This window comes from Stigmatopora argus, chromosome 18 (genome assembly GCF_051989625.1).
Source record: "Stigmatopora argus isolate UIUO_Sarg chromosome 18, RoL_Sarg_1.0, whole genome shotgun sequence".
In the NCBI taxonomy this organism is placed as follows: Eukaryota; Metazoa; Chordata; class Actinopteri; order Syngnathiformes; family Syngnathidae; genus Stigmatopora; species Stigmatopora argus.
In genome coordinates, this window is record NC_135404.1 from 12,648,051 (window position 1) to 12,674,566 (window position 26,516).

A 26,516-nucleotide genomic window follows, 5' to 3' on the forward strand; every position below is an offset into this window, starting at 1 on the left:
TCTTAAGATTTTCCCTTCAAAGTAACACATACCTATTAAAACCCTGAATATGGAGGTGAAAATTGTGAATCAGGGGGCGTCTTATACTAGAAAAATGGTAAAATTCAACCATTTTAAGGCAATTTTAAGGGTATGGCTTATACGCCGAGGCGGCTTATATGCGAGAAAATACGGTAAATGTACGCTTCTTAGCTAGTTTCCACTTTCTATAAATCTTTGGCTACCATGAATCGTGATAGATGTCCAATCCATTTCAAATGGATCACCATCAATGGCAGCCAATGAGTTAAAAAAATATATATATCTGTATTTAGCGAACTATTCCAGAGTTCTGGTTAAAAAATGAAAAGTCTTAAATTCACTTCATTAAGCGATTCTTCCACCTAAGACTAATGCCAGCGTGTTTTTAAATATATATATATATATATATTTTAAAAAGGATCAGGACCTAAATCAATCGCTTCTTGAAGATATATTAGGTGTTAAATTTTTTTCTTCGATTTTTACGAACATATAATAGCAACTCAAGCTCGACCCTTGCGCTAAATCAAAGTGACGGTAAGCCGTAGTCCACATAAGCACATTGTCACCGCCTATAAACAAAAACTGGCACTTATTGATCCACTTGGGCTCATCTTAGCCCACAACGGCTTTTGTTTGGGTGGAGCTCATGCAACAAGACTCCATTAACCACCGTGGCGGTATCGGTCCGCAGTTTACGATGAGTGCGGGCTCACGGGTCAACGGGTCAGGCAGGTTAGCCAGGTCAAAGATCAGCAACCCTGGAAGGTCCGCAATCAGGTCTAGGATTCGATCGCTGACACATCAGAAAGACATTCATTCACTTGCAGGTCTTTGTGATAAAATGACACTAAACGCATTTAGCAATAGCATTATTTTTGCAGAAATCTCATACAAACGTTTCAGGGAAAACATTTCAACAATATCTTGTCATTTTATAAATTATACTCTCTGAAATATGCAGTGGAACGTGAGTGCGGTTTGCGGATGTTGTGCAAGAAAAGTTTATAATTAGAGAGACGAAAACAACACTTGGCAAAGTGCTTGTTTGCTCCTCTTTCCACCACGTCTTCCTGTGCTTTCATCTCTTTCAATTGAAAGGACAGTACAGGAAATAGGTTGACATGAGAAGCGTATAAAAGTGTATCGGAAAGATTCCAGGATTGGTTCACATAAGATATATTTCAAAATCAACGTTCTCTTGAAATCTTCCACCGATCTGTCGTCACAACCATCTTAACGTCATGTGTGTCTTGAAATTGGATCGACCTGCTGACCCTATTGAGCTCGGTAAAGAGAAACAAACAATTTGGCCCATAACAAAGGAAAAAATAATTATTCTGTTTTCTGATATCGCTCCCGGAAATTTTCTCGGCACTTTAGCTTAAGGGTGCTATCAAATGCTACAACAAGTGACTTGAAAATGATAGAAGACCGTATTTTGGACACAGATCCACCCCCAAAAAGTGACAGAAAAAGTTGAATGATGAAATTAGCCTAGGCCCGCCCACTAAAAGCAGATGACGTCATATCCAGAATAAAATAGAATACAATTTTGCACTCCTCTAGCATGCTATGCATAGGCGCGCTATTCTCTTCCGTTCTGTCATCTTGTCAAAGAGCTAGCGTAGCATAAACAAGCTAGACTTGACCATCAATTCTGGTTGTGATGTCACAACCAGAATTGAAGAACAAGCAAGACTTGATCAACAATTCTGGTTGTGATGTCACAACCAGAATTTATAAACAAGCTAGACTTGACTGTCAATTCTGGTTGTGACATCACAACCAGAATTGATGATTAAGCTAGACTTGATCATCAATTCTCATTGTGATGTCACAACCAGAATTGAAGAACAAGCAAGACTTGATCATCCATTCTGGTTGTGATGTCACAACCAGAATTGCTGGGGAAAAATGGCCACTGCGAAATGAAATGTAGTTTTATTCTTGATTTATTAAAGCTAGATAAATGCTCGCTCTGCCATTTGCGCCGTCATAAAGCTTTGGTAACGCACATTGTTTCTGGCCGCCGTAAACTTTCAAAAGCTTTGGTGTCAAGCCGTGTCATCCCACCCAAAGTTGTGACCCGTCATTTGATAGAATTTCAGGTTAAAAGGTCTGTAAAAGTCTCGTAGGCGGACCAGGACCTCCGAGGGGATCGGTGGGTGGGGCCTTCCCTTTGACTTGCCCAGGCAACGTGGTCTACTGCTCCCCTCTGGCTTCTTCAGGCAGGGGAAGCCTTTGGTCTGGTTGAAGTAGAAGTGCTTGTCCGTCACCACGCGTTTGAGTCCCAGGAAATCCTGGACGCGGCCCATCTCGCCGGCGGGGTCCGTCACCAGGCGCTCGCCGCTGACGAACAGGAAACTGGAAAGGGGGAAGTGCCTCAGCCAGTTCTCCAAGTGCTTGGCGTAGATGCCGATGCGAACGGCGCTCCAAGACGTGTCAATGAGGCCCGTGCTGGCGTTCCGGAAGGCCAAGTTCCTGAAGGACGGCAGACCCGGCGACTTGGACACGGTCTGCGTGTAGTCGGAAACGGCGCGGGTCACCGGGTCGCGCACCACCACGATTAGCTTGGTGTGGCGGCTCATGGCCAGGACGCGGCGAGGGGCTTCCTTGGTGATGAAGTAACTGGGGGTCTTCTCCATGGTGATTTGACCGTCCAGCGTGCGAGGCATGAGATTCCTGGGAAGGAAAAAAAACACGTTTTCATCTGGTTTAAAACTTAATCTCATTAGATGAGTCTCGTAAACGTCAGATGCCTTTCGTGGGCCGTCTTAACGTGTCATTGAGCTCCTGACAATGACGGAGCGATTATATCGGCGCCAGCTTTGGGGTAGGCGGGGGCCTCCGATGGGCTACCGTAGGAAACCGCGAGACGAGCGAGCCATTTCGTGTCTTGCCGTATTTCGAGCGACTCGCTTTTAACGACAGTCAAACAGCTGCTTTTGTAGTTTGAGAGCACGCACGCTTCAAACTCCCCGCGCTCCACTTTGTGGCTTAAAAGCTGTTTGTTGCCGTCAGCTTTCTTACATTTGGAGAGTCGGGAGTCAATTATCTCATTTTGGATAATTCCACGGCATGCAGATGCAGGCTTGAATTCTTTCAGTCATCAAAAAAAGTCTCCAGACGCAGAGTGGCAGCCATTTTGGAGCGACTACATTTAGTCGCTGATCTCAAAGATAAGAGTTTTTAGTCAAATCCGATAACCCACGTGTGTCAAAGTGGTGGCCCAAGGGCCAAATCTGGCCTGCCGCATCATTTTGTGTGGCCCAGGAAAGTAAATCATAAGTGCCGACTTTCTGTTTTAGGATCAAATTAAAATGAAGAGTATAGATGTATATTAAATTTCCTGATTTTCCCCCTTTTAAATCAATAATTGTCATTTTTTAATCATTTTTTTCTGTGTTTTTAGTTCAAAAATCATTTTGTAAAATCACAAAATATATTTAAAAAAAGCTCAAATAAACATTGTTTTAAATCTATAAAAAACTGAATATTCAGGGCTTTTAATCCAGTTCTTTTAATCCATTTATAAAAAAAAAATCTAAATATTATATCTAAAATAGTCCGGCCCACGTGAAATCGAGTTAACGTTAAAGCGGCCCGCGAACCAACCCGAGTCTGACACCCCTGCGATAACCACTAACAATAACATACATTTTCAGGATTTTTTTTAACGTTTCTTAGTTTGCACAAAGGTAGTACAAAAAATACCTTAATAAGGGAAAGGTCATAAAATGGTGGAAGAATTTCAAAGGAAAATATTCATTCGTGCTTCAAATTATTTTAGATTACAACACGAAATAATAAAATCATTTGCTCCCCTTGACAAAAATCCAGCAGTTCTGTTTTCTGACAAAATTGTCAAATTTCGCTGCTGTTGACGGCGTTAGACGACCAATCCAACTTGACTGGTCGGCTAACGGCCATTGAACAAAACCCAAACGGATTGGACGATAACTTAAACCAGGCCTATTCAGGTTTTATTACGCATACTCTTCCATTTCTCTCATTCTAATATGTCATATGTATAAATATATTTTATAGAGAAGTATTCTTTTAACAATGCAGTATGTTTTTTGGGAGGCTTTGTAGTTTATATTCATAAAGAACTGCAGCTGGAAATACTGTTTTTTTTATCATATGTCGACCTTATTTATTGTCCTGGGAAATCCAAAATATTAAAAACATTACTCATTGACGTTCTTAGTCACTGCAACGTGCTTAAATATAAAAAATCTAACCCTGACTTTTATTGCTTAGGAACATACCTCGATTTTTTTTTTGGTTCTGGTAAGGTAGTACAATAATTAGCCCCATGTGTCACCTTATAATAGATACCCACTGTTTTCCCACCCGTGTATAACTCTATACTTTTAATTTCTCTCTGGCAATGGCGCTACCTATTGTAAGCATATTTTTGGGGGGGGATTAAGATCGTAAATTAGATTGTGCAGGTGTTCCTAGGCTGGTGACAAGTGCGGGTATTTTTCTGGGCGAGTGGGAGAAAAACCTGGGTATGATGGATGATTGCTTGCGAACGTTTGCAGTGCCTACGGAATATTTTGGCGGGTTATGCAAGGATATCTCGCCATGTGTTCTCGTTAAATCTCGGAATATTGCTTTTGGCTCGCCGCTTATTATTGTTCAAGCGTTCAAGGTTTCAGCGTGTTGACGTATTTCTCCATTCTTCTCTCGGATGCTTGACGACTCAAGTTCTGGGGACGTATTGCTTTCAAAAGACGGGAAGATTTTGCCAGAGGAGATGGTGTCAAATCAGGAATGGATTGGATTCGTGGGAAACCCGATCGGGCTTCTATATTTGACGTTGATTCTTGCGCCGTCTTCAAGATGGAAGGCCGAGACCCCCGTCGTGAACGGCATTCTTCCAATTTTCCTGACCCCAAAGGAGACAAAAGCCGGTTCTTGGTACATCTCCGACTTCGGATGAAAGAAACCTCAACGGGGGAGCAGCGTTGGAGTTTCTACTGAGAAAGATCTCCGCTAATTTCAGTAAAGTTCCCCATGGAGTTCGCGTTCTTAGACGGTTTGGGGCTATGCGGTCGTTTACAAAGCGAAAAGCGGAACGCTGGCTTTGATGGAGATGCCTTTCAGTCGAACGATGTTTTACGAGGGCGACACCGAACTTGTGCTTTTCATAAGACGGAAGATGAGTCGCGTTACACGGATCTAAACAGAATCAGACGGCGCTTCAGAAAAACGTTGAGATGACCGAGCTGTTTTCCAAACGGATCGCGTGAAGATCCAATTCCAGGAGCTCTTGAGGCCAAAGTGTGAGGAGCAGACTTTGAATGCGAGGCCACTTGAAGTGAAAGTGCGGTTGGCAGATTTATTTCAGGCACCGCGTGACGCCAGTGGTGATATACCATCTTGATCCAAGGAACTTTGAACAACACTTTTCACGAGGAACCTCTTTGCATTTTTTTTGTTCCCTTTACGTTTTTTTTTTCACTGTCGGGGAGCATTCCCTCCTCTTTGAAGAAGACTCGTGTCTTTGATTCTGTCACACTTTCTCATCCAGCCTTAAAATATGTAAGGAGACCAGTCTAGAATATTGAGGTTTAAATGTGCAATATTTTAGAATTTAGAATTTACCTTGCCTGGATGTGACTTTTTATATTTTGTATATTACTTATTGATGTTTTTACTGGGAAAACCTTGTGGAGTAGTACCACCAATTTTGTTGTACGCAGCTGAGTATAATGACAATAAAGGCTTTTAATTAGATTTTGATTTGAAATGTACAAATAGTATATCTTATATAGTATCATATCAGATCCGATGAGATAAAATGAGATCAAATCAGCTGTTTGATTTGTCTCGTGTACTTTTAAAATATGGAAAAATTGGAAATAACCTCCAGTTGGACATGTAGGCATTTATTATTACAGTAATCCCTCGGTTATTGCGAATTCACTACTTTCCGATTTTTTTCCGCTATTAATTATTATTATTATTTAAATTCATAAAAATGGGAAAATCCATGCTGAAACTCGTAAGCGCAAGACACTCTTGCTACGAGGACTCAGCACTAGAAAAAAAAGTTATAATACTACTTTGCGATTTTTCAATTTTCACGGCCATGTTTGGCCTACATTAACTGCCATATTCCAGGGATTACTGTATAAGTGAGAAAAGTCAGGACATATTTTAATTTCAATCTTGGAAAGATTTTTTAGAACTCAGTTTGGACATAAGGTTATCATGTTTCTTATTTTAGGGCAATCAAGCAAAGAGGCGACTAATGACCAATTTCCTTGAAACCCAGGGAATCAGGAAGTTTGATTTCCTTTTGCGTGGGCATCTGAGGCTCAGTTCCTCTGCACGTTATCAGGGCACCCGTTCCCCGTGTGTGGGCCTAATGTTTATTAGGGCCCATTTATAGCTCAAACGGGAAAGCCGCTTGCTGTTTACAACTCGGATTTGAACACACACACCACAGCATTTTGCCGTTTCTTGTTTAGATGCAGCCGCAGCAAATTTATACTCAAACACGAATGAAAAAAAGCACCTGACGGTGGAAATTTAAGACATTTATCAGAGTTTTATCACAGCAAAACGACGAGTGTGTCCACGTCCTAAAACGACGAACGCACCGTTTCCCGCGTCTGCTACGTTGGCAACCTTGACTTGATTTTCTTTCCATCTTCCTGCGCACACATTGTAATTGTTTGTAGGCAGCGCTCACGAAGCGAACGCACGCACAACAACTATCCGAACATACGTCCACAGGATGGATGCACATCTGGGAGCAATGAAGTCCAGACCCGCACCATGTGCACGTGTCTTTTTGTGTGTAGGAAAGAGAACTCTTGGGGAAGTGTTTCTGTCTGAGGAAGTTTTTCTCCACTCTTGACGTTTCTTTGCCCGAAAAGCTGTGATCTGTGGCGACACTGCCTGGCCCCTGGCCAGACCCCCCAACCCTCTTTATCCCCTCCGCCCCTGCTTTTTTAAAAAACAAAAAACTGGACTCCTCCTGCCTGAAGCTCGTACTCACATGGCAGTGATTCACAGGGCCAAACCACGGGGTATAATCACTGAGGATCATTTAATGCAACTTGTCATCATGTGCACTTTTCTCTCTCTTACACGCACATGCTTAAATGCTCTCTTTCCTCTTGTCTTTCCCTCATTTTATGAAACCTATTCTCTCTTTTTCCAAACCCTAGACTAGGAGGTCTCAAAAATACGGCTCGTGGGCCGGAAATGGCCCTCTACGGAGTCGGATCCGGCCCTCTGGCGGAGTTATTCTGCCCGACGACCACTTTGTAGCTCACTCATCCTTACCGTACGCACGTAATTTCATTTTTTTCCGACAAGGGGATGTTTGCGAGTTGTTTGATTAACTGCCCTTTGCTCCATTTCCATTTGTTCATTCGCCCCCTGCCGTCAAAACGGGGCCAATGAAACCTTAAAAAGGCCCAAAAGCAACAGTAAGTCACCTGGAAAAGCTCAAAAATCAGCAGGAACCGACAAACGAACAAGAAGAATCCTGGAAAGTCCCTCAAAATCTATCGTAAATGATCCAAAATTGTCCAAAAGTGACCCTTGAGTACCCTTAAATAAGTGAAAAAAAGAGAAATGAGGAAAATTGAACTCATTTTAGAGGTCCAATTCACTTAAATGTTCATCTTTCAGTCCCATTGATGGTGCTAGCATAGCGCTAGATCAATCTCGTCACTGGTGGCAGGTATGTTAACATTTTGGGCCAAAAATAAACTGGTCCAGCCCACGAGATCAAGTTGGCATGAGCCCGGCCCACCAACCAAACAGACTTTGACACCCTCGTCCTAGACTATCGGTTCTTCCGAAAATCTCAACATCCTTTACTACTTAAACCCGTTTGTCTTCAAAGATGTCCGATACGCAGCTCCCTGTAACTCAGTCCAGTGCGGAGGGCGATGTTTGTCATTAGCGAAGGCAAATACAGGCCTGCCCAACTCCCGTGGGCTGATTGGACGTCAGCACAGACTGTAATCAACCCCGAGAAAACCAGGCTAGTTTGTTGCGTTTCAGGACTTCAACCAAAGAAGACTTGGCCGGATAATATGTCCTTCCAGTAGACCTCAGTTTGATTTCATTTTTTTTTTAAACACTGCGGCTTTCTGTTCCCTCGAGTTATCGGATGGTTCCAAACATCGGCGCGTAAACAAACTCAGCCTGCAGAAAATCCCTCGGAAAATGTGAAAAAAGATACGAGCCGTATTACTTCATGTGTGGCGCAGTTTTGCACACCTAAAGTTACTCTTGGCAGACGCTGCGGGGTGGTGAAAAGTAATCTTTGTTGTAGAGGTTTTACATCACAGGGGTAGGTCGGTAGGAAAAAAAGACCCAAAAATGCCTGGGGCTGAGGGGAAAAGCAGACAAGTACAAGGCCTGGAAGCCACAAGTGAGCCAGAGGTGGTCAGTCAGGGTCCTCCGAAAAACCACACCGACATGAAAGGAGCTGGAATTCAGTCCACTGAGCACTTAAATATGACTTACCGCATTTTCTCGCATATTAGCCGCCTCCGCGTATAAGCCGTACCCAATTAAAATTTGTTTATGATGCTGGCCTCCATATAGATTTTTTTTGGCTATGCGATAAATGTCACAGCATGTTGGAAAATCACATTTTGAACTGGTCTAACTAGTATTATATTTACACTGCATTTTCTCATATACAGTGGTACCTCGTCATACGACCGTTCGTCATACGGAATGCTCGTCTTACGGGGGAAATTTCGATCGAATAATTCGCCCGTGATGCGGTCAAAGTTTCGTGATGCGACCAAGCCAGGTTGCCATGGCATTTTTTTTGGCATATCTTTCGTGTATAACAATATTTACGAGCACCGGATGAGCTATTCAGACCAGGAAACGCACAACGCGCATGCGCGTTGAAAAGAGGGCTTTCTGGGTAATGAAGTATACTCGTGCGCACAACGCCGACAGGCAATGGCATTAGGCGCCGTTCGAGGGGATGCGAACACAGATGCTACAAGCTAAAAGGAGCCGCTAGCCAGCGGCCTCCAACAAAACCACCCAGAGCTGCCACCCAGGAACGTGGCGCCCTACGTTTTTCATCCAGCCGGAGATATTCGCACTGCCCCACACCTCCGGCTACCCCCTGGATGAACTAATCCGCGTTCCAGTGACAGCTCTAGCGCTGCTGAGGGTAATCCTCAAGCGCCTGAGGTGGCCCAACAACAACAACAACATGAGCAGCGGCGCGATCGCTGATAAAAGACTGCTGCTCGTCGTGCGTTATTCGATTGTGAGGACATTTGTGTGCATCATTTTCGGAATATTTTGAAGGGAATAGTACGACAGCAAACAGCCCATCGATAGCGAACGTGAGGGTGGAGTGTTTGTTCCGTTTACGAGTGCGTTTTGTGGAAGAAAAAAAACGAACCCCCCCGCCCCTTTTGTGCCCCTCTCCCCTCGGCGAAATCTGCCCAATTTTAGTTAGATTAAACACTTTATTTCTATTAAACCACTCGTTATTTATTACTTTGTCAATATATGGCGAATTATAAGAAATACAACTTTTTTTTCAATCCAATATCCTGTTTCTGGTGTTTTTTTCAGAGAGTTGGAACGAATGAATTTGTTTCCCATTCATTTCAATGGGAAACTTTACCTCGAGTTACGAGTAACTTGTCATACGAGCTCAGTCACGGAACGGATTAAGCTCGTATCTCGAGGTACCACTGTATTAGCCACATCCACGTATAAGCCGTACCCTTTAAAATGGCCTTAAAATGGTTGAATTTGACAATTTCTCTCGTATAAGCCGCCCCCTGAGTCACCATTTTCACCTCCATATTCATAGTTTTTATAGGGATGTGTTACTTTGAAGGGAAAATCTTAAGAAAAATCATCGCACATGGTATTTCTGAGATGATGTATGAATCGATTGCTGGATTTTATATTCCTACTGGCTGCACGCAGTAAGTCACGTGACCAGTACAACCAGGAAGTGTGTCCGTAGCAGTCTAGATTGTCATCCCTAGGTATGATGACGGCGCCCTGAGCGAGCAATGGCAGGCACAAGTGAGTTTTTTTTCATGTTTTATGCAAGCTAAGTTTTTTTTTCTTGAATTTCATTCATAGATATCAACATAAATTTTGTTTAGCATTTTATTTGTTTACCTTTTCTCTATTTTTTAAATAAATGACCTTATCGGCCGCATTGTCTTGCATTATTATGGTGTTTCATGCATGTCAAGTCTAATTTGTGCGCATATAAGCCGTACCCTCAATCCAGTCATAATTTTTTTGCGACAAATACAATGTATATACGAGAAAATATGGTTTCATCGTTTAACCCAGATCATGCGATGTTCTCGGCCCTAGCACCCCCTCATAAGCGGAATGACTCAAAAACGTATGCAATCAAGATTTTGAATGCGTTTCGACTTTCCAGGGGGGGTTTAGCGAAAGCCCCCTGCGGCGAAGCTAACGTGGGCACGTCACCGCTAATTACCCAACTTATCGAATGGGAAAATCTAGCCGCGTTCCTGTCGGACAAAGTTGCCCGGTTTTATCCGGAAACTGGTCGGGAGAGTCGGCGCCCCGCCCTGCCTTGGGTTGCATTCTCCTAAACACAGGATGGAGCGGCTGAAGATGGGGTGGAGAGATGAGCAAATTACAGATCCTCCTTCCTTCCCGACCCCAACTGATGTCATCATGTCCTCGCCACATAATTGGGCTGCTCGAATGGAAATGTGCGGTGGACTGCGATATCCGTGCGGAATACGCGCAAAGAACACATTTCATCCCTAATGAAATGTGATGGCATTTTTTTCTTCTTGTAATGGGTGTGGTTTTACACCATATGTCTCTTTGGTCGCCACTATTAGATGGATTATTTTTACATGCACTTAGTAACTTAATAATTCAGACTTTGTGTCACCAAGGCTTGTTTTTGTCTTCCGTGAATTGGATGATTTTTTTTAACCCAATTTCTATCCTCTGAAAATTACATAGTGAGGCCCAATTCCCGATCAGGTTATTATTATTATTTGACAAGAGTATATTATCGTATTTTATGGCATATACGCCATATTTGTCGCTAAAAAAAATGATAACTGGCTCGAGGGTACGGCTTATATGCGCACAAATTAAACTTGACATGCACGAAATGGCAATGTGAAAAAACGCCATAACGCAAGACAATGCGGTCATTTATTTAAAATAATGAAAAGGTGAACAGATAAATAGATAATGTGCAGCCAATAGGAATGTGAAATTCACGAATTGATTTATACAGTATCTCAGAAATACCATGTACGATGATTTTTCTTAAGATTTTCCCTTCAAAGTAACACATATGTACTCCCTATTAAAACCATGAATATGAAGGTGAAAATTGTGAATCAGGGGGCGGCTTATACGAGAGAAATTGGAAAATTCAACCATTTTAAGGCAATTTTAAGGGTACGGCTTATACGCGGAGGTGGCTAATATGTGAGAAAATGCGGAGTGTATATATAATACTAGTTAAACCAGTTCAAATATTATTTTCCAACATGCTGTAACATTTATTGCATCGCAAAAAAAAACTTCTATATGGAGGCCAACATCATAAACAAATTTTAATTGGCTCCGTGTGAATTGTCTGGCAGCTTTCCAGGAACCAGCCAATAAGAGCCCTCGATACTGTCTGATTCTAATGAGTCGCTTCCCGAGCAGTTTCCGCCCGTTGCTTCCTGTGGTTTTTTTGATCATTGTTCACTGAATCTTTGAAGGGAAATCACAGCCAGCTTGTCCGCCTGGGAACAGCTTCCCAGTCATTCCCAGTCATTTATGCCACGAAGCAATCTGTTTCAGGCTACCTTTTCCTTATTTTACTAGCGGGCACGGTAGTCCCGGTCCCGGTCTAGGACTGTAAACAAAACAAAATAGTCTTTGATAGGGAAACGCAACAGGCCGGGATTGAAAACGTGACGTGGCAGTCTTACGAGAAAACCGCTATAGCTAACAGTTCGTAGCAAGGCATATCGGAACTGAAGAATCACGTATTTCTCAGCTTCTCGGGATCTTTTCCACGGTCCGAACGAGAGAAAAATGGCTGCCCACAACTCTTTCTCATTGGGTGGCTTTCAACGTGAACCCGTTTGGGTCATTTCCCACGTCCTGGTCTTGTTCTGCATGTCCTCAACTCTCGTTCCTGGCGTAATTAATCTCACTTTCCCTCCGAATGAGTTTCAACACGACAATTGCTGATTCTTCGACATGTGTTTACGCCAGAGAGACTTTTTTCCACGCAGACTTTTGGCGCAAATACTTGAAGACTGAGTCAAGTCGCCAAGCTAAATCTCGCCATTCTTTACATGGAAGTCAGACATTAAACAGAAGCCAACGCCAGCGATCAATAATGGAAATGAATAAAACGTTTTAGCGCCTTTTCAAGTCTTTTCAGTCCTTCACCCCTGATAGTCAACACACTAGAAGCGGATTGGACGGGAGCACTTTCACAAGACCGTGTTGTTGCCCAGGCTTGATCCCGACACTGTGACCGTATCATTAAAATGGGGAGGGTTACATTCCGACGCCGCATAATTGGGAAAAATTATAGATGCTATAATTGATGGAGCTGAAGTTATTATTAAAAAAATTCTCCAGCAGCTTTTCACATTCTCTGTTTACAAACTAACGTCAAATGAAAGCCGCAAGAGATGATTAAACCGACCTCGCTCCACATTTTTGTTTGTGTTCCTAAACGTGAAGCGTGCTTCGGGAAAATCGCGCCGGTGTAACTCGACGCCGGCGAGGAGATTCAACTATATTTTGAATTTAAGGATTACGTTTCAGGGGATGTGCGCCGAGAACGGAGTGGCATTTGTTTTTGTTTAGGTTCCGTGTCAAAACGATGTTTTTCTTAGCAAGATGCAAAAACCATGCACGGGTGCTGCAGATTTTTTTCGGGTATTGTTTGCTTTGATATTTGGACTTCGGCTCTTGGAATTTCTCCATTTACGTTCTTCTGACTAATGAATCTTCGTTGCGTTTATCTGTTTTTGCAAGTATAACTTGGAGGAAGGGTGTCCAAACTTTTTCTCGGAGGGCCGGTTTAAAAAAGATAAGAATCTGAGCACGCACGGGCCAACTTGAAACTCTTATTTGTTGAATAGCCAATCGGAATCAGTTGGAAAAAATGACACGATCGGGTTTTAGAATGTATTTTATGTATATGTTTCTATTTACAGTAATAAAAAAATTCTAAAGTGTTCTACAATTGTGTTCAATATGTCAAGTTTTGAGGCTCAGCTAGCGTAGAGGCGCTTTTAAAGTAATTATCTCCATTTAGCGTTAAAACTGAGACATTTAATGTCGGTTGAATTGAAGTTTTATGTGCGGGCCCGTATTCAATGGCGATAAAAAGTGGGCCACGTGCCACAGTTTGGACACCGCTGGCCTAAGGCAGTCGTAAATTGGGCGGACAGATTCAACAAAACAGTCTCCAGAACCCGTGCCGAGCCAAAATCAGCCATTTTGGTTGGCCCAGGCTATTTTGAGGGAATTCCAAGGCTCGTGCTTCGACTAAATCCAATTAGGAAGTTTGCCCATGTAAGCCCCCAAGGACCCGGGTAGACCAGATCATCAAGATACGGTATCAGAAGCCATGTTCATGTTTGCTTTGTGATATTTTAAGTGCTTATCTAAATACAACAAAATCCTTAAGAGAAAAGTCATTGAATTCTATGTTTTGCATGAAGAAAACATCATTTTCACCATCACCAATTTCGTCATACGCAGTTTCTGGGTATGATGACAATTAGGCTTTTGTCCAGTCAATGATGATGACAAAGCCTATGTCCGATTATTGTTATTATTATTGTATTCGAATCGTAAGGATGGAGAAAAAACTTGGTCAGTGATCCTCTGATTTTTGCGTTCTCTCCAGTGCCGAGCATCCCACTCCATCACGACTGAGGAAAAAGGTCAAGCGATGAGCGCGTGTCAAAGTATCGATGATGGACGAGGCGCCCTATCTGGAGGTGAAAACCACACGCATCACAAACCACTTTATCTCGTCGTGCTTAATTACACGTTGCAGTTTTTCCTCATTTTCTTGGACCGTCAAATGGTACGATAGTGTAGAGCACATGTGTCAAAGTGGCGGCCCGGGGGCCAAATCTGGCCCGACGCATCATTTTGTGTGGCCCGGGAAAGTCAATCATGAGTGCCGACTTTCTGTTTTAGGATCAAATTGAAATGAACAGTATAGATGTATATTTAATTTCCTGATTTTCCCCCTTTTAAATGAATAATTGTCATTTTTTAATCCATTTTTTTGTGTTTTTAGTTCAAAAATCATTTTGTAAAATCTCAAAATATATAAAAAAAGCTAAAATAACCATTGTTTTAGATCTATAAAAAACTGAATATTCAGGGCTTTTAATCCAGTTCTTTTCATCAATTTATTAAAAAAAAATCTAAATATTATATCTAAAATGGTCTAGCCCACGTGAAATCAAGTTGACGTTAAAGCAATTGAAGCTAGAAATTTTCCCGGATCGTTTAGAAGCAACAAAAGCCTTTTTTTTTTTGGAAAACTGAGGAAATGTATTTTGTTTTTTCAGTCATAAGTCATATTAGCTAGCAGCCCAACGGCGCACAATAGAAAGTGCTTTTAAGTCCACGACGGAAACGATCAGAGCGGGATTCGTTTAACGACGTGTTTATCTTGTGGTTATGGCGGTTATTATTTTACGCTATTGGGCTGTCAGGGTGACGCAGCGCCGTTCGAAACCGCCGACAATCAGAGAATATCGGCGGATTCGGACCGCTTTTAACGGCGTCCGTCAACGGTTGATTCGGCTCATCTCCGTTCTACAGGTGTTACTCATTTTTTTTCTTTGGTAAGTTCATTTCTTTCCACACAAATTTCACATGGATGAAACCCTGATTGCTTCTGACAGGCGTCCTGCTAAAAGTATTTCCTTGGAGCAATGATGCGATTTAAAAAAAAAAAAGTGTTACTCTCGATTTCCATTGGCCGTACAAAGCTGTCTTTCTCGCGGCCTAACGTATACGCTGCTTTTTTTTCTACCCTTGCGAAAAAGAAGCGATTCCCTGGCCGTGGCTCGAAAATTCACCCACAGGGAAATAAAACCCGCGCATTCCGAGCTAAGTAGCGCGTCGGGCTCCCCACGGAATGACGCAACCCGGCTGTCTCAAAGCGACTAGACTCAAAAAGTACGGGGGCAAAAGATGAGTCGATAAGCAGACAGATTTAGAGACGGGAAAGAGAACTTTAAATTGTACAATTTGAGTGGGCCGAAGTCGATAAATCCACCTGGACGACGGCCTGGCGGCCTTGTATTGCGCAAGAACTGATGGGAATGGCAGTTTTTTTTTGTGTATAATAGCAAATATATTCTTATAATTTGAGAATCTAGCCTGGTTAGGTCATTTTCAGATGATCGGAATCTGGCGTAAAGGAATGTATTGATTGATTTCAATTTTTATGGATAGACTCGTTGACTTCCATTGATGGGGATCATCATTTTCATAATCCAGCCTTCCAGTCAAATTGAATTGGGCGTCAATCTATATCTATATATATTTCTTTATGTTTACACGACATACATTTTGGGGAACAAAAAGAAACTGTTCAGCGACAACCAATAAGACCAAAAAATAAGAAGAATTAATACAGTCGTACCTCCACTTATGAAATTAAGACTTTTTTCGTAACTTGAACTTTTTGTAAGTGGTGTACTTTATATGTAAATTTTCTCATTCGTTCCACGGTCCTCACACAACTACCAACTAAAACCTTTAAAATTGGTCAAGGTGTCCCAATTTTGTATGAAAGATGTGAGTAAACACACCAAAATTATAAGGAAATGAAATATTAATGTCTTAAAATATATAAAGCATATGAAAATGTGCCCTGCGCCGCTGAAATATCTCCCTCCGTGGCCGTTATAGATGTAATACCCATGTTTGTCCGCCAGATGACAGCAAGAGCCCGTTCTACCAGGGCCGAAAGCCGTCCATTTTGTAGTACATTTTAGACTTTTACGTGTGCCCTATGTGTGTGTGCGCCACAATACATGTGTACAGTTTTTAATTGCTTAATAAGGGGAATTCAAAATAAAATAATGGATAACGGATTTACTTTTTGAGGAATTTCGTAACTTGGCTCTTTTTCATATCTCGAGTCACTCATTTGCATATTAAAAAAATCGTAACCTGAAACTTTGGTACCTAGAGGCATTCATAAGTAGAGGTATGACCGTAGATTTCAATGCATTCTTACCCACACCCAGACCCAGACCCACACACAAAGCCTTCACTCTCCATCAGGAAACCACAGAATCACTTCCAGTCAATGGCAAATCCAAGGCTTTTCCACATATAAGCATTTGTTCTAAAACAATTTGCCAAATGCTTCCTTTAAGGATGTCCATGTGTTTTACTTGGTTAGGAGTTGAACGCAAGGGCCAAGGTTCTCTCACTCTCTTTCTCTCTCTTCGGCGTTGGCGCTCAAAGAAGCAGACATCGCTTTGAAAGTGCAGAAAATGAAGGTTTAAGTGATACTTTCCAGCTCCCTTTCACATGATTTTTGTTGGCCCGGCACTCCAACAGTCTGCTTTAAATCGATACGGGAGTCGCCGCGTACTTAGCGTGTGATTACGCTAAACGAATAATAACACATGATATCTGGATGTTAATTGCGGTGAAACAAAGGACGGCGCTCCATTGATGCTTTTGAAGGAATGGATGGCCCACGGGAGAGAATAAATTAAAGAGAGTTTGAAAAGCACTTTTTTTTGCTTTCAAAGTTCAAATCGGGAGAGAAAGGCCAAATGGCTGGAAATATTAATAGTGTCTCCTTTCCAAAAAATCAGTCTTTAATATTCGACTCTGACAATTAAAGAGAAAAAAATAGCCATTTCTAAATAAAAACAATTTGAACTGTCGCAGAAAATCCCTCAAAACTACAAAATTTTGACAGCATATCGATGAACAAAAGCTCTTTTCTGAAGATTATTATTTACCAAAACGAACAACCGTGTCAAAGTATGTCAAAGCTACATAAAACGAATCCCATCATTGCGTGCTTGAAGATAAAGAATCCCAATAGGCCGAAAAGGCCAGGGGGCCTAATCACTATCACCCCCTGTCTCTGAGCTGTCCGTTGTAATGCCTGACCTGTTATTACACACGTCTAATTCGCATGGTGTTGACATGGGCTGTCAACGGATTAGAACGCTAACCAAAACACACTTTTATTTTTTTATTTTATCACAAGCGCGAAGGGACAAATAAAAGCGTACGAGGCACGCTCAGCTTGACATCAACAGGAAGCCATAAAATTTAATTTCGGGTCCTTTTAACCCTTTCCGCTGCTTAATAAAACTGAATCTGCCCTCGCACACCTTATAAAATAATTGATTTACCGTATTTTCCACACTATAAGTCACACTTAATTCTCAAATGCAAATTATTATTATGTTTTTTATCTGGCCACTGACATTCTGTTATGTTTTTTTGGGGCTATCGTCATCTTCTTATTTAGCCTGTTAGTCTCCATTTTTTATGTTAGTTCTTGATTTCTGCTCAAATAAAAAATGGCCCTCTTAAAAATGACTTTATCATATTTTTCCTTTTCTTTGCGTATTCTTTGGCCGCTACGACTATTCTATTCAGGCGCGACTTATAGTCCGAAAATACATCAACTAGACCCACTAAAGCTTTGGCTTCAAATTTGCCATTCAACCCTCAGCGGACTGTTACAATCCACATTTTTTCCACTAAAACTTCCTCCGAGTTCCACTGGACGGTAATCTGGCAACCCGACGAGGGAGAATTTACAATGTCGAGGTCGTTATCGTAAATCTGACTTTTGTGTGTCTCTAAATTTTCTTAGCTGCACTTTTGGCAGAAATTGGAAGATGAAATTTACGACATTACGTGCTAGTCACGGAGCAACGGCGCGTATACACATTTAGTCGGTCAGCTGAACTTATGACGACTAAAAAAAGAAGTCGATAATATACGGTCGCCTCAGGTTCAACTGCAGAGTGAATAATTACACTTGGCTTTCAAAAGCTCCTACTGTAAAAGCAACGGCTACTTATGGATCATACCGTCATTATCATATTTATATACCAATATATCCATCGTACGCATCATGCAACACTCACTGGGGTTTATGAGGCTTATTATTAATTAGGTCATCAGGACAACCCGCATATTAGGAAAGTAAGTCATCTGGAATAGCTCATTTTTTTGTGTTTAACAAAAAAAAAACGGACAATATTACCTTATACAGTGGTACTTCGACATACGATCTTAATCCGTTCCGGGACTGAGATTGTATGTCGAGCTTTTCGTAACTCGAGCGAACGTTTCCCATTGAAATGAATTAAAAACAAATTAATTTGTTCCAAGCCTCTGAAAAAACACCAAAAACAGGATATTGGATTGGAAAAAATGTTTTATTTCTTCTAATTCGCCATCTATTAACAAAGTAACACATAACTAGTGGTTTAATAGTAATAAAAGTCTCCGGGGGACTTTCCACGACAACACACTTTTAACCGAACAAACAAATTTAAATTAACTTGGATTAATATATACAGACACACTCAAACATACGTTTAATGTAACTTTACACAAAACTGAATTCTAATTTTGTTTTAAGCTTTTTTTTACCTTCGTTTTCCGGGTTAGTGGTTTGCCACGCCTCCACCCTCCCGTTCGCTATCGATGGACTGTTTTCTGTTGTATTGCCTTCAAAATATTCCCAAAATGATGCACACAAATGTCCTCACAATAGGATAACACACGACCACTTGCCAACGAGAAGTACTAGTCTTGAATTAACGATTGCTCCGCCAACGGGAGCTAACAGGCTAGGGCGAAAACAGGAATTGCAACAGCCTACCCACGTATTGATTGTGGGTAATGAAGTTTTATTGTGAGAAAGGGTGCCATTGCCTATGGGTGTTGTGTGCATGAGTATGTACTTCATTACCCAGAAAGCGCTCTTTTTGCCCGCGCATGCGCGTTGTGCGTTTCCTGGTCGAAAATCATGTGAATAAATCGTTCAGTCCTCGTAGATATAGTAGTTATACACGAAAGAGATGCGGCAAAAAAGTGCGCTACAATGATAAACAACCTCTCATGTCATGGCCGCCTGGCTTGGTCGCATCTCGAAATTTTGATCGTATCGCGGGCGAATTATTCGATCGAAATTTTCATCATACCTCGAGCATGTCGTACCACGAGGTACCACTGTATTTGCATGATATATAAATAGCTAAAGTTGTGTGAGGCTACCCATTCAATTAACCACATTTATAACCACAAAATAACCTTCTCACAACATTCAAAAGACCTTCAAAAGGCCTCCAACTGGCAGCAAATTGAAGCCCGCGGCCATTGTAAAAAAACAACAACACCAAAGTACAAAAATTCAAAACAAACCACGCCTTCACTGAGCCTCGCCTTGACCCAATCATTACACGGTCGCATTGATCCTCACATCTCGCCCCGTTATTACCTCCGCACACCTAGCTCCTGTTCATCCACTTCACTCGTCTTTAACGATCAGGTCGAATTCAATCCATTCCATATTTGTGAAGAGCATTAGCAACAGGCCAAGCCCATCCTCCCACCTCTGTGATCGCACTAGCCTCGGTGATGAAGCCCCCTGGGGGGGGTCTGACATGGACACTTTGGGAAGCAGCGTGTCAGCTCAATAAAAAGCAATTTATTGGCAGGGGACCGTACACCCTGCCGTCCGCGGGGGCGCTGGGCAAAGCGGCCTATTGCTGATGACATATCATGAGAGGGTTTTTTCGGAACACATCGCCGTAGATCGGGGGGGTCGTCCATAGGTCTTTTGTCCTCTCAATTTGAATATAGCTGTCTCGACTTTATCATATAAACGGGTGATTTAGACAAAGGAAAAATCTAAATAAGGTTGCAAACGAATTGTTTTCATGAAACTTCTACGGTGAGTAAACTTGGCATAAATTGAGTTGTTTTGATTTTGACCTGTTGGACATTGTACAGTAATCCGTCGAATATCGCGGTTAATGTAGACCAGACAATCGGAAAAATCGCGAAGTAGGGTCACCCCTATTATAACTTTTTTTCAGTGCTGAGTTCTAGTAGCAAGAGTGGCTTCCACTTAAGAGTTTATTTTTTTTTAAACATTTTTTATAATTATGGCGGAAAAAATCGCAAAGTAGTGAATTCGTGATAGGTGAAGACGCGATAATCAAGGGATTACTGTACTAGGCACTGTGAATATTAGATTATCTTAGATTAGATGTCACAGTAGCAAGAGGGTGAGAATACAGACACAGGAAAATACATTTTAGACATAAATAAATAAGTAATAAATAAATTAATACATAAATGAATAGATAAGCGTGTTGCTAATATATATATATACATATATGTATATATGTATATATGTGTATATATATATGTACACACACGTACACATATATACATATACACATACATATATACATATACATATACACATATACATATATACATATACATATATACATATATATATATATATATATATATATATATATATATATATATATATATATATATATATATATATATATATATATATATGAATATAGAAATACTTTTAAATATCTTGTATAACTATACATTTTTGCATTATATCGCTGGATCATTTTGTTACATGTTATCGCAACTCATTCACTGCCATAGCAAGCGACCCTGTTTCACTCGCCATTGACGGCGAGAGGCATGTTGTCCGTGGTGGCTGTATGAAACTTTTACCCACAGATATGTAATGTAACCACTCTGGGGCAGTGGCAGTCCTTTTGAAGAAGCCACGGAAAGACATCCTAAACTTTATAATGATCTACACAACTTGGCCATTGCTTGGCGACTGGTCAAGCAAAACAAAACAAACCTGTTGTGCAACATGAACTTTGCACGTGTGAGCAATCTAGTCTCCTTATTTTTATGGGCCACATATTTAAAGGCAACTATACACGTGTATTATTGCAATACCTAAAAAAAATGAGTTGTGGGAAGTCTTGCGACTGACTGGCTTGGGTCGGCTCTGGCACCCCCGCGAACTCGATGGGGTTGAAACTAAATGAATGTTTACATTCAAGTAAAAAATGTGTAAAATAAGTATTTTGACAGCAATTCGATCCAGTTTTGGTTTGTAAAGTGAAACTAATTAACTGCATTTAAATGTATTTTCCTCATCCAGTGCGTCATTTGTGTCATTTATGCCATCGGATCTTACCTGTACCAGTCCAGTCCCTTATCGTAGAACCGGTCAAAAAAGTGTGGCTCGGCTCCGACGGCTCTCACGTCCGGATGGATGCGCAAGAACTCTAAGAGAGCCCGGGTTCCTCCCTTCTTCACCCCGATGATGATGGCCTGAGGAAACTTTTTGCTCCCAAAGTTATTGGCGACGGCCATCGTGCGATTGCCGCCGTCCGACAATCGCTCGTCGTTGGCCTCGGCTCGCTTCGGCCAGGTCTCCCGTGCGTCCCCGTGGACATTTTGCGTCTTTGGCTCGTACGCGGCTCTCGGCATGGACTCGCAGATCCCGTTAAGGCAGTAAAAGAGGTACGCGAAGAGGACCAGCATGGTCAAGAACGCGGACAGCTTGGACTGCACCTTCAGGTGTCCGAAGTTGAACGCAGCTCTCCATTTACTACATCCCATGAGTCTTCATAGTTGGGCTTGTGGGAAAAAGGCGCCTTTCAGGATAGGAGACGGGGCGAGGGATGGGGAAGTTGCATCCGAGATCGCTCCATGTTGTTCCTCCGCGACCCCCACCTGAGAAGCCGGCCGGCGACGAGAGTTGCGGGGGCTGCGGGACGCGCGCCGATCCTGCCGAGCTCCGAGTTGTCTGCGCGCAGAGACTCTGTGCGGAGACGCCTCGGCTCGGCTCTTCCATGTGTTTCCACGCCCTTGTCATGAAAACGCACGCCCCTTCAAAATAATTAGCAGATGCCTTCCTCGCTTCCAGCGCACTGTTTTTCAAGCAGTTTGAAAGGATTGAGGTTAATTTGACAGAAAATCCCAGGGGGGGTTTGCGCACATTTGCAAGACTGCCGTGCGAATGTTGCCTTTCAGTGCCCAAAAGAAATGTCTGAATGTTAAGAACAACCGTATGTATAACTTTGTGTAAATGTGTATGTATATATGTATGTGTATATGTATGTTTGTGTATATGTGTATGTGTGTGTGTATATGTATGTATGTGTATGCGTCTGTGTATGTATTTGTGTGTATGTATGTGTATATGTATGTGTATGTGTATACATGTGTTTTGTATGTGTATGTGTATATGTATGTATGTGTATATGTATGTGTAAATATGTATATGAATAGATATATGTATATACATATATGTATATATGTGTGTATATATATGTATGTATATACATGTATAAATGTGTGTGCATATATATATATATATGTATGTATATATGTATATGAATATATATGTATATATGTACATTTCATGCAACACACTTATTTGTTTATTCATTAATTTTTTTATTACCTATTTGTTTATGTCTAAAATGTCTTTTGCTGTGTCTGTATTCTCACCCTCTTGCAACTGTGACAGTGAAATTTCCCTAATACGGGATGAATAAAGTTATCCAATCTAAACTTGCCATGTGCAAATTAAGGGTGTGACAAGATGTGTATATATGGCAATGTTTTTTTAAAATTTTAAAACAAGGTCACTGTTTAAGGAAGTTGCTACTATAATGTTTTACTAGAGCTTAATTTGTCAATATAATGATGTCTATGTTAGCTCAATGGCTGATTAATGCAGTAATATAGCAGTAATGTAGTATTTATTCACAGGAATGTTGTACTGAAATTCTTTTTGACACAAAGTGCAAACAATTTTTCTGTTGAAAACAGCTTGGTTTTCTCTTTAATAGGCATTTTAGAACCTATTTTGACCCAATTGATAATTGTTGTTTTCGGAAATGTAGTCACCCTATTTGTTTTATTTAAAGCGCATGTGTGCCGCAATGTTGACAATTTGGGTGGGTTGTATTTGTGGTCTGATTGGGACGGAAACGAACTTCCTGATCTGGCAACGATAAGGTGCCTGCCATTGGTCCCTGACGTCCATACTTCAGCCTCCAAAACTTTGTGTCTCCAACTCGTGCTAATTTGATCAATGACAATGTCTAGCAAAAGTCGCTGATGGTGTGTTTACCTGAGACATCCAGCCCACAATGACAGCCATGCGGCTAATTGCTGCCGTGGAAATAACGCACTATTTTGTCTTTCCGTACAGATTCCAAATTATTGGCAACGTCAAGCCTACGTGAGGCGCAACGCGACAGCACATCCATACGCTTGACGGACCCGAGGGGGTGAAAGCGCTTTCCATCGACCCCATCCTGGCGGTATGTCAATTTCCTTAAGTCCCTAAACGGCGGCGACATCATTTATCTTTTTGTAGTTAACACACACCCAATGCAATGTAGGGAAAACAATCCAAGATACACCACTTGTCGCTTTAATTCTTATTTTTGAACTATTTTAGAAGGAAAAAAACAAAGATTTTGGCACTTATGAAATCTACAGTACTTCATAGCTGTCTAAAATAAAGCCTGGTCAGATATCTACATATTATGTTATTTTTTTTAAATATAAAACATGAAATAAAAACACTTTCTGTTGTTTTCACTTGTAGCTTAAATTTTTGTTATTTTTGAACTATTTTAACAGAAAAAAACAAAGATTTTGGCACTTATGAAATCTACAGTACTTCATAGCTCTCTAAAATAAAGCCTGGTCAGATATTGACATATGTTAATTTTTCTTAAATGAAATATGAAATAAAAACACTGTGTTGTTTTCACTTGTAGCTTAAATTTTTGTTATTTTTGAACTATTTTAACAGAAAAAAACAAAGATTTTGGCACTTATGAAATCTACAGTACTCCATAGCTGTCTAAAATATCAGATATCTACATATTATGTAATTTTTTCTTATATAAAATATGAAATAAAAACACTTTCTGTTGTTTTCAGGCCTAAAGAAAATTTTGACAGTTTGTATCTTTCACCCACATTGCCAGAGAAAAGATAAATAACAAAAACAAATGCTGATACAAGCTTGACTGCAACCAGTTAAGACATGTCAGAGAGCACAAAACTTGCGTAACCATTTTTTGTTCCAACCTTAATAACCATTGTCATATTATATACGACTTTTTAACCTTTACTCATTGACTAAGTGATGATATCACACTTTTTATTGATGTACAGTAGATGGTTTGATCAAAGGAATCTGACAAAAAGCAGCTTTGTCATTCACGTGTCCAAATTTGGAACCATTATGAGTCACAAGTACAGTGGAAAATGAACGCTGAGTGACGTTAAAAAGAAAGAAGCGTTCCCCTCTCATCCCGTCAAAGCACACACGCCGTAATGTAAACACACCTGCAAGTGTAAGCGACAAACTCCGTGTTCAATGCCTGTCCACCTGTGTCAGGTATGCGTTCGCTTGGGAAAGCAGACAGCTGCACAAAGCTCAGCGTGCTCACTCGTGCTTTTTAATCCTTCACAAAATTCCCTTTGACGACAATCGCTTCGTACACGATGTCGGCATCGGGCTGTAGAAATGACAAACAAATGGCGCATATTTTCCGTAAATAGGGCATCGTAGCGTACTTCTGTGTATAAATAAAATAAAACAAATGAAAAAAAAGATATTTTGGATCCAAGAAATAGGCAGTCGGAAAGTACTTTTGGAATTACAGTTAATTTTTTTTTTTTTTTAAGTATCTCCAACCTGTCTTCCGTCATTTGCTGAAAAAACTCACTAATTCACGTATTTGTTAATTTTAGTGTCGCGGAACTATGTCGAATTAAGTTTAGGAGCTTCAATTTTTTTTTTTTAAATACTGCTCTGACCCCCCCCTTGAGGCAAATAGAAGCAATTATAACTCATTTCTAATCACTTTTAATTATGCACAGATTGCCATATTTGATTGCTAATTCACATATTTGTTAATTTTAGCATCGTGGAACTATGTTGAATTAAGTTTAGGAGCTTCAATTTTTTGAAAATAATGCTCTAACTCCCCCTTGAGGCAAATAGAGGCAATTATAACTCGTTTTAATGACTTTTAATGATGCACAGATTGCCATATTTGATTGCTAATTCACATATTTGTTAATTTTAGCATCGTGGAACTATGTCGAATTAAGTTTAGGAGCTTCAATTTTTTGAAAATAATGCACTAACTCCCCCTTCAGGCAAATAGAGGCAATTATAACTCATTTTAATGACTTAATTATGCACAGATTGCCATGTTTGACTATTAATCTTTTTTTAAGCAGGTCTCATTGTAGCTCATATTCTAGTTTCTAAATTGCTTTTGCTGTTGCATAATTGCCCCCCGGGACAAAAATAATAACGACAACAACGACACCCGTCTGTGGTATTTGACCGCCGTAACCACATTTCACAGCCGGTATGTCATGGGGAAAACAAAGCTCCACAGACGGACATTTTGAAAGAACGTATACACTCCAGACGAGAGAACGTACAGAGCCGGACGCTGCGTGAAGGCCAGCTGCGAGGCCACACACTTTCCGCCCGTAAAAGCAGGGCAGAGTTCCGCGGTGAGCCGGTCGGGTAAATATAGGGCACGCCGACACAGTGCGTTATAGCAATGGGTGTGGCCTAAAAAGCTCACAACAAGAAACATCTTTTGACTGGAAAAAAAAGAGAAAAAAAACCCCGACAGCCAAGCATGCCAGCACAAGACCGTCAAATTGCTTTGTGGCAAAAACCTCTTAGAAAAGTCATAAAGGGGGCGTGTTCAGATTCGGCGCTCTTCCATCACTGGTGCATTTTTTGCATTTTTTTTTTTCAATCTCAAATGAGTCTATTTTGTAAACATGAAAGCTGTCATGTGCAGGCTTAAGCGACAGGTAACGTGCGAGTGCACAATTTTGCAAGCAAGCTTTTATACAGTCACTTAAAATGTATTCATCATTAATTACTGTAGTTTAATTACTCCAGACAGTCTTTAAATTTTGTATTCTTTTTTATAAAATACAGTGGTACCTCGAGATATGAGCTTGTATGTCGATTTACTCTTAACTCAAATGAACGTTTCCCATAGGAATGAACTCAAAACAAATTAATTTGTTCCAACTATCTGAAAAAAAAACACCAAAAACAGGATATTGGATTGGAAAAATATTTTTATTTGTTCTTATTCGCCATCTATTAACAAAGTAACAAATAACTAGTGGTTTAATAGTACTAAAATATGTTTAATAGTATACTAAAAGAGACTTTTTGCACGGCAACGCGCTTGTAACATAACATAAACTAATTTAAATGAACTTGGATTACGATGCAGACACACTCAAAAATAAATTTGATCTAACTTTACACTAAACTTAATTCTAATTTTGTTTGAAATTTTGATACCTTTCTTCTGGCTCTA

At 40.8% G+C, this 26,516-nt stretch overlaps 2 protein-coding genes across 3 annotated transcripts in view; one reads left to right on the forward strand and one right to left on the reverse strand.

Moving 5' to 3' along the window:
* Positions 1 to 26,516, forward strand: part of tex2l (testis expressed 2, like) — a 61,823-nt gene that overhangs the window by 13,704 nt on the left and 21,603 nt on the right. For both annotated transcript variants that reach the window (XM_077626657.1, XM_077626658.1), the window contains exons 5-6: positions 13,937 to 14,030; positions 23,339 to 23,450. The gene's annotated coding sequence lies outside the window, so the exon portion shown is untranslated. The remainder of the gene's footprint in view (positions 1 to 13,936; positions 14,031 to 23,338; positions 23,451 to 26,516) is intronic.
* Positions 908 to 21,994, reverse strand: LOC144093287 (heparan sulfate glucosamine 3-O-sulfotransferase 6-like). Its single transcript, XM_077626661.1, has 2 exons — positions 21,308 to 21,994; positions 908 to 2,706 (listed from the first exon to the last, which is right to left on the reverse strand). Exons 1-2 carry the CDS (start codon positions 21,733 to 21,735, stop codon positions 2,079 to 2,081), a joined length of 1,056 nt encoding a protein of 351 aa, XP_077482787.1. The 5' UTR covers positions 21,736 to 21,994; the 3' UTR covers positions 908 to 2,078.